Genomic DNA, 9,320 nt, shown 5'->3' with positions numbered 1-9,320 from the left:
TGATAAAACAACACTACCTAATAATACATTGTGATACACTTTTATAAAATACCAAAAATACATTGTAATACACCTTGAAAAATAGCAAAAGTACACCCTGTGATAAATTTCGTAAAACGCTACCTCAAATAGTAGAGTTGGTTCCATAAAGAACTTGTCATAATATGTCAACTATAACATAATATGTCAACTATAACATAAGCAGGGTTTGTTTACCGTATAGTATTTGGGCATGTCATCTATATCTTCATTGTAGGTTGCTTTCAGCTTGAATAGAGTCATGTAAATGACCCAAAGAGTAGACACCAAAGTAGCAAAATTCATAACAGTGTGAATGTCATGTTCCATCATAAAGCTACAAAACAATCTTACAACTAGAAACATGCCTGTGAGCTCTTATGTCTACAATGAAAGGCCTGCCAAAGGCTGAATGCATCCATTTTAACTTCGATATAACAATACAATGAAAAATAACACAAATGTGGATCATAATAAAACATTGTATACATTTCCTACTATATGCCCTCAATAGAATATCTCACAAACACATATTGTTCTAACTGATAAACATAACACACACACACCGTCGTGAATCCATGGTCGCCATACTTCCAATATAAATTTTGAATCCTATTCTAAACCTACATCATTCTTTTTCTACTATCAATGCTTATTAGATTACCTATGACCCATCAAAAAACCATATATTTCTATTAAAAGAACAATGCCATTGATGTTATATATATAAAAAGATCTGAAAACCGTTTGTTAGTTTTCCCCATTCAAAAATCTTTGGCCATTCAACCTGAGTTATTACCCAAGAAGTTGTGATACACTTTATTGGAGTTGCAATCTGGGTTTCTTCGTGATATGGCTTCTAGTGCATTATCGAGGTCTCGGGGCGAGACTCGGGTTCTGGTGCATCATCAAGATCTAGGTTAGTTGTGCATTGTCAATATATGGGCGGCATTACAGTGCACCAGCAAGATCGGGTCATAGTACACCGACGAGATGGACATATAGAGTCTCATCTGAATCATTTGTATATTTTTAATCTAACATTTCTGAATAATAAAAGCAACCGTATTTTGTTAAAACTAAATCCTTGAATCTGGAGGTAGATATATTAAAATACGGATCATCTGTTTTTTTTTTTTTATAGTGAAAATGAATATTTTGTTCTCTATTTTATTTCAATAATTGTTTTATTTTATAGAGTAGATGAACAATACAAAACTCTAAATTTAAATAATTATCTACAAAGATAAATTGCATGAAAAAGTAACGTACTTTAACTTGATTCATATTTTGGGTAATGTACATTCAAAGCTTTCATTTTGGTACATAAAATGTAAAGTTTTAAACATTTAAGCACTCGGGTAATCGGTTGAAGCATTAACAGGTTGTCATACTGATGTGACGAGTGATGAGATGAAATTGGGTTGAATAACAAATAATACTGAGTTGGATACCACATCACTCGCCACATCAGCATGGTAACTGGTTAATGTTTCATTTCAGGAACCAAAATGGATGTTTTGAAAGTACGTTACACAAAATAAGAATCAAGTTAAAGTACGTTACTTTTTCATGCAATTTGCCTCTTTTTAAAGTTTAATGTGAGGATACATAAATGATTTTTTTATTCATTTATACTAATTAGACTGAACTATTATTATCTTATACAAAAGTTTTCTTAAAAATGTATTAAGATAATAAAACTATTATAAATATTTTATAATATAATTAATGCTAAAATTATAAAATAGAAATTCTGGTAATATTCAATGTAATAGTTTTTTTAGATTTTTATTTTAAAGAAATTATAGAGAATATGTTGATAATGAATGTATTATTTTTAAAAATCTTGATTTTTTTCTCTTAATTTTAAAAAAATTATAGAAAATATGTTTAATATGTTATTGCTTGTTGCACTAAGGAGACGTTTATTACCCGGTAAGGATTTATCGGTAAGGTAATCAAAAGGTCTTTGGCCCAACGATACCGTAGTATTTGGTCTTCTAGGAGGTCAGGGGTTTAAATCTCACCAAAGATGAAAAAAATATTTGAGTTTATTTGTTACATTTGTTGTATATAAATTTTATATATTAAAAAAAAGGCTTATCAGTAATGTTTACCCATCACCCTCAATTATCGTATGCAACTTTATTGGGTAAGAATCTTCATCGTTACCATGTGTAGGTGGTAAAACAAATGAACCCATAAGTGGGCCTTGTAAGTGGGCCTCTTTTGGATGCTATAATTTATCAACATTGGGCTTCAATACGAATCATATCGGCATTCGGCACCAGACCGTGAACAAGTAGACCCCTTGGTTTATCACAGCTTCTCTCCGGATCCTCGCCATTTTCACGGTCAATTCGACGAGTTTCTCCTACCGCCGTCGCCATGTCTCAGGTAAAATCACATTCTGAATTCTGATTGTTTTTATGAATTGATCGATTTTATGCACTCAAATCGTTGTTTTCTTTGATCTCTTGTCACTTTTTCTCATCGGATTTGAAACATGAAGGTTTGTTTTCTGTAATTTTTCTTGCGTTTGCGTTGCTAAGTGCTAACAAACATTTTGAGTTCCTTCGATGTTAATTGAATGATCATTATTTATTTTATGCAGTCGAATTGTTGTTATGTTTGATCTACATCACTACTATCGTTGAGCTAACATGAAATTAGGGTTTCTTTTCCTCAAGTACTTATTAGTATATTTTGATGTTAATAATTCGTATTTTGCATGTGTTTTAGATCGATAACCGAAACTCCTCCGCTGTCAAACGTGCCAGAACCGATGGTATGCTCAATTCGTAATATATTATGGCAGTTACTCTTACATTATTATTTTTAGTTGACTTCTCTCAGCTAATTAGTTGTCGATGGACTACGTGCAGTTTTATCATGGAAACTGTTTTACTGCATTATGATTGCACTTGCAAAATTGTGTTTTAAATTTTAATACATGTGCTAGAAACCGCCACTCGGGTTTCTTGTGTAATTTGATAATATGAGAACTGGTAATTTGGAGAGGAGGTCTAGACGTAGAAGGTATTTAGTTTCACGTTTGAAGTCCATTGGGTTGTGATAGTTTGTTACATTTTACACATGTTAATGCTATATAAACTTGGATTGTATTTAGAAAAATGTACTTAGAGGGTCGGCAGTGCAATTGGAAGTCATTTGGGTGAAACTTTGAACTAATTTGCTTCAATTTTGGGTCCTATATATGGAATTTCGGCTCCAAAATAAATCCTTTGTTTTTTGTTTCAAGCCATTAAAGTAAATCCTTAATTCAGATAAATTTCTTCTCTTATGAACTTTTAAGGCACCAAACCTTCTACTTTTTGAGAGATCAAACTTACTTCTCTGTTATAGTTATACATATGAGTATACTGTAAAAATGAGATCTATTTTGGAACTGTTATCTCCATATTCCATTGATTTTTCTTTCGATATTGTAATAGAGTATTGGGTTGAAAATTTTGGTATTTATTGGAGGTGGTTATGATTTCAGGTGGTCGTAGAGAAGACGACTGGACCTGTCCTAGCTGTGGGAATGTCAATTTTTCGTTCAGGACGACTTGCAACATGCGCAACTGTACCCAACCTAGACCAGCTGATCATAATTCAGTAAGTTGCATGATCTTTTTACATATTGTAGCGACTATTCCTTTTTGGCATCAATTACAGGATCGGTATCTTTCCCCCTTGCTGTAAGCTAGCTATTTCTATCGATATGATTGTTGGTTGAATGAGATACCCCTATTGTTCTGTGTTCCAACTTCCAACATAGTTTTGTCATTAGACTTTTGAGAACCCAAGCTTCATATTCCATGTGAATGATTTACTTTTGAGAGAAAAACCGGTTGCTTCATTGAACCATATTAATAGTACTGATGGCAAATAGTTGTTTCTTAAAAATTGTTAAAAGTTCATCCTGTGATAAAGATAATATAATTGTATTTAAATTATATAGTCATGATGTTCCAATTTGTTGATGTGGATTTCATTTTATGGTCATCTCTATTTATTATATTCTTCCAACCAAATGTTCATCTCGCAGAAATCTGCTCCAAGGTCAATGCCAACCCCGCAGGGCTACTCTTCATCTTCTCCTTATGCAGGTTCCGGTGCACCCTCATCAATGTATATGGGTGTACCTCCTTATGGTTCATCCCTATTTAATGGAACATCTATGCCTCCTTATGATGTTCCATTACCTGGGGGTTCTGCTTATCATTACAGCTATGGCAACCGCCTCTCTGGAGGGAACCCCTATCGTCCTCTGCATCTCTCTGGCACACCACCTTACTCTGGTGGGCCTATGATAGGAAATGGTATGTGCCTTTTATGGTTATTTTCATGTATTCCTTGAGTTCAGAAGGTGTAGTAGCTGTTGTTATATGGTGTCTGCTAATTACCTTGTGAAGGTTTAGTTATACTGTCAATGTAAATATGGTGACACGATCGACTTCTATATGATAAGTACCTCATGGCGTACCATCTAACGACTCATCTATTGAGTACGTAATTTATTGGGATTACAGGATACTTATCGTTGCTTGAGAATTGGTTGAATAGAAATTTTGTTACACATGTAATTTTTTGTTTACCTAATCCAAAATCAGTCTACAATATTTTCTGTCTATAATGTAGTAGCGTCAACACTAATAAGTAATACTTTTTCTTAAATATTCCATTCTATTATGATTGGCATTCTCTTTCTACTTTATTGTTTCTATCCATCAGTGCAGTTGAGTTTTTGTATTTATCAGGCTTTTTAGTGACATCTTGCTATTCTGGTTTTACATCGTTTGTGCAGGTGGTATGTATGGTGTTCCTCAGCTAATGGACCGATATGGCTTGGGATTGCCCATGGGCCAAACAGCCATGGTATGTTTGAATTTTTGCAGGATTTTTTAAATCATTGCCATGAATGCAAGTTTGATTCTTCTCTCATCTTCCCTGGGTTTAAAACTGGTTCTATTCTCTTTTCACTGCTAATGCTATAGTATTTGTTGAGTTGATTCATCATATGGTTCTTGTAACTTAACAGGGACCACGGCCTGGATTTTTCCCAGAAGAAACACCCCAAAAGAAAGGTTTGTTATATCCAACTTTTGTATGCTTCAAAGCAGATGATGAGATATGGTCCGTTTATCATTGCTTTACTCCAAATTTCAGATGGAACACGCGAAAACGACTGGAAATGCCCAAAGTGTGGAAATGTTAATTTCTCTTTTAGAACAGTTTGTAACATGAGGAAATGCAATACACCTAAGCCAGGATCTCAGGTTTGAGCTGCTGTCTTTGCTCAAGTTTATTGAAATATACGTATCACATATTGAAGCACTTTGTACTATGCCTTCTGTTAAGGACAGTTGTAATTAATTTGAATGCCATTAATATGCAGGCTGGAAAGTCCGGCAAGAGCTCCAGTAAGTACTCCATACATACATTTGGTTAGACATAAGAACTGAGCATTAACTAATGTTCAAGTCCATAATTTATACATGTACCAATTTTGTTTCAGAAACAGATATGCCTGAAGGGAGCTGGAAGTGTGATAAATGTAACAACATAAATTATCCCTTTAGGACCAAATGTAACAGACAGAACTGTGGTGCAGACAAACCGTTAGAATCCCAAAATTCCCCTTCAGAAGAAGAAGAGAACGATCAGGTTTGTTTTGTTAAATGTTCAATCCAATTGTTCGTTTGCTTGAAGCTGTTTAATTTTTTTCGTACTGATAACCACTATGAATGTAAAGAGAAGATTCTTGCTAGTTATTTACCCCTTTTATGTCCTATTGAAGCACATGGTCATCCTTCTATCCCTATTAATTCGTATTTATCTACTGTTCCAGTGAGTTCTAGGACATGTTTGAGACGGTCCAGAGTTGTTGGTCAGCTGTTGCTCAGTATGGGTATGAAAGTCAGTCATGTCGTCGTCGTCTTCCTGTTGCTGCGGTTATCGAGTTTCTCTGCTTTGTGATTCATGTTGTCAAAATTGTAGCCATATAAAGTTTGGGATTGTGGTCCTTAGAGATTTCTTCTACGTGTGGTGATTCATCTGATTGGGTAAGTGTTATAGGGGGTTATTGTACCTTTCTACCATTGACTTGCATATGGTTCCAATAATGAACAATTAGGATTGTGTTGATATGACCTTAAGTCGATTCTATATCTTAATTAGGGTTGGGTCCGGGGAGGGTGAAACATAGCACTGCCTTTATTAGTTTCAACTTCTCTTTTCAGATGTTTTTCTTATGTTCATTTTTCGCAAATTTAATCTCTCTCTCTTTTTTTTTCTCACACTATGCACTGGTCAGGGGTCTTCACAGAAACAACTGCTCCACTCTCTAGGTGGAGGTCAGGTCTTCGTACTGGGTGGGATATACTGTTTTTTTTAATCGGGTGAACCCCAAGAGTATTTGGTTTAGAGGCTGTTTGGTTCGTTTTCCATTAAATCCTGTATGGATAAACCTGTTGTGTGTATAGATTGGGAAGGTTTTTGTTTGGGAGGGGTTTTTAATAGATTGAAGGAGTGTGTTTTTTATTTGGGAGGGACATGTTTGGAATTTTTTTTGGTTTTCTGCATAGAGCTTTCCTTAGAGGCTTACTGAATAAACCACCTTCTATATCATTAAGCCACTACCAAACAGTCATGTATAGCTGACTGAATAAGCTGTGAGTCTCATTAAGCCTATTAAGCTGCTACCGAACAAACCCAAGTACAAAGATTGCTAAACTGTTTTCTGGTTGGATCACCCTGGAAGTGGTCACACTAGTCTTGTGCGGAGCAGCGGTCCACACTTTGAGGTATCTGGTTGCACCCTTTTAGAGTGATTGGTGAAATCACACATACCTACTGATGCACATGCACCCATGTGATAGGCAAACCATGGTCTCTAAGTTATTATGAGAAACCACCTAAACAAGAATTTTATAATATGGTAGGACTTTTGTGGAATGACAAATGATCGTGTAACAATAGGAGTTAAAGTGTGAAGTATTAAGAAGGGATTTCGACCCTTGATCACTTTTAATTTCAAACCAATCCATGAATTACGCTTGTTGATCTAATGTTTCTCTTCAATTAGGATTGATCCAAGGGTGGAGATCCCTTCTCACCATAACTTTCATTCTCAATGAACCCAACCCCTTTGTGGTATTTGGATGAATTATAACTATTTGAACTTGGTAGAGCTTTTGTGGTAGTAGTATTCTCCATGATCCATGTCTCCAGATTGCATTATTTTATCATCTGATTTTTAAATTTGAGAAACATATTGTAATAATTTTTATTCTATGATCTTTCATGCTTAATTGCAAATTCCTTACATGCACATATTTTGCTTATAATTTTATTTATTTATTTATTAAAGCAACTGCTTTAGTTGGCATTAGCAATAGGATGGAGAGTAGATTTCTGTCAGGTTTGTTATCCCTTCTGTAGTGGAACTGTTTAGTTAGTGCCGTTTATCAAATGATTTCCGGGTTCCGGGTAAATGCTTACTCACAAAAATCACCACTCTTATGTACATTATTGGGTAAAGATTTTCAGCCAACAAAATGAATTTTGGTAAGCGACTCGTACCTGACAAGTGGTGATGAGAAAGAGTCTCCTCCCTCACTTACTGGGTATGATTCTCGGTAGTTGTCCGTCTCTTACCGGGTAAGAGCATCTCCAACAACTACGTTAAAATATAGATTTTGGAGATTTAGGGTATGTTTTTGCACCAATGGCTATGCTATAATGTATGCTAAAATAGAGATACAAAGAGAGAGAAGGTATAAATCTCCAAATTTGAAGAAATATTTAGAAGTCCATATTTATGAGAGAAATAATATTTTAATTCTTTATTACCAATAGGAGATGTAGGAATTAAGTGTTTAGGAGAGAAAAATAATAGTTTATTAAATGTATTGAATATTTTAATAATATAGTTGATGAAAGAATTGTTAAAATAGAGCAGTTGTTGGAATTGGATGTAGTTTCTTTCAGAAATCTTAACTTTTCATACTCTATTTTAGAAAAATGGTAGCGTACTCTATTTTAGAAAAACGGTAGCGTAGCAATTGGAGATGCTCTAAGATCCTTAGCATTTGTCAATGCTCGCTTGGCAAGGTAAGAGAGTAACCCGGCAAATATTTGGTAAACGGCCCTTTAGTGTGGGTTAACCGTAGAATTTGAGTTTGATCTTTTCGAAAACGAGGCCTCTAGACGTCTGGGTAGTGAAATTATCCCTAGTGTTTTATATGCTGTAATGTAAATCAGCAAGGCTAAGAGTATCGATTTACCAAACAGCTATGAGTTTAGCTTTTAGTGTCCATGGTTTTAGCAGCTGGTATCCCTGGTCTTAGTTTAGTACAAGAACTAAATCTTGTTGGAACTTGGAACCGGCCGTTTACCAAATAAGCGTTTACCGGTAAAAGCACCCTCAATTACCTTCTCAAGTAACAATTTTGGCCATCAAAATGGATTGTTAGTAAACGTCTTTTACCTGGTAAGTCTCCTACCTCAGTTACTGGATAAGATTCTTGGTCTTTGTTATACCCTTTATCGGGTAAGATTGTAAGTCTTTATACTGACCCGGAAGGTAAACAACTCTGGTAAGTAGCTACCCAATAAACATTTAGTAAATGATCCCTAAATCCGGTGCATCTTTTGGATTTAAATTATGCTATTGTCCTTTATTTCACATAAAATGGAGAGGCTTATAGAAAAAGACCTATTTCTATAAATGTGCTTAAAATTAAGTGCGCTATTTGTAAAAATGTGTACAAATGGATTGATTAATGAAGGCTTACTCAGAAATTGTTCGAGAATCTTACCTAGTAAGAGTAATGACATGGATCAATAGTCTTTCTAGTAAGTAAGGCAACGACTCTTACTAGGCTAGTGCTTACTGGCTAATTTGTTGACTCTGACTCTTACTAGGCTAGTGCTTACCAGCTAATTTGTTGTCTCTGACTCTTACTAGGTTATCGTTTACCAGGTAAGCATTTGGGTAAACGTCCCCTAAGTAAGTTACCATTGGATATCAAATATTATACATGAAGTTACCATTGGTCCTCGGTTGTATATCAAATATAATCGGTTGGTTTTAGTTTTCGGATACTACACATGTCGTTGTAGTCCTTGCGACTTTGGATTCTCCGTTTGTAGGATGTTAATGGAGTGTTGGTTTTTGGTCAAATACTTGCATCTACTATCACTTGGCTTGGAAAAGAAGGTATGAGAACGCTCCCACTGTGCTAGTCGTAGAGCCATTAGAGGAAAGCAAGTTTTGGACACATCCCAAA

General features: G+C 35.1%; 1 protein-coding gene across 1 annotated transcript; it reads left to right on the top strand.

Moving 5' to 3' along the window:
- Positions 1-2,324: 2,324 nt before the first annotated feature.
- Positions 2,325-6,181, top strand: LOC112523505 (ranBP2-type zinc finger protein At1g67325-like). Its single transcript, XM_025133126.1, has 10 exons — positions 2,325-2,418; positions 2,764-2,809; positions 3,527-3,642; positions 4,076-4,349; positions 4,835-4,905; positions 5,069-5,114; positions 5,197-5,306; positions 5,426-5,450; positions 5,546-5,694; positions 5,879-6,181. The coding sequence occupies exons 1-10, from the start codon at positions 2,410-2,412 to the stop codon at positions 5,879-5,881; spliced, it is 849 nt and encodes a 282-aa protein (XP_024988894.1). The 5' UTR covers positions 2,325-2,409; the 3' UTR covers positions 5,882-6,181.
- The last annotated feature ends 3,139 nt before the right edge of the window (positions 6,182-9,320 follow it).

The sequence above is a fragment of the Cynara cardunculus genome, assembly GCF_001531365.2.
Source record: "Cynara cardunculus var. scolymus isolate 2C chromosome LG 12, CcrdV1, whole genome shotgun sequence".
Classification (NCBI taxonomy): domain Eukaryota; kingdom Viridiplantae; phylum Streptophyta; class Magnoliopsida; order Asterales; family Asteraceae; genus Cynara; species Cynara cardunculus.
This window is presented reverse-complemented; position numbering and strand designations above follow the sequence as displayed.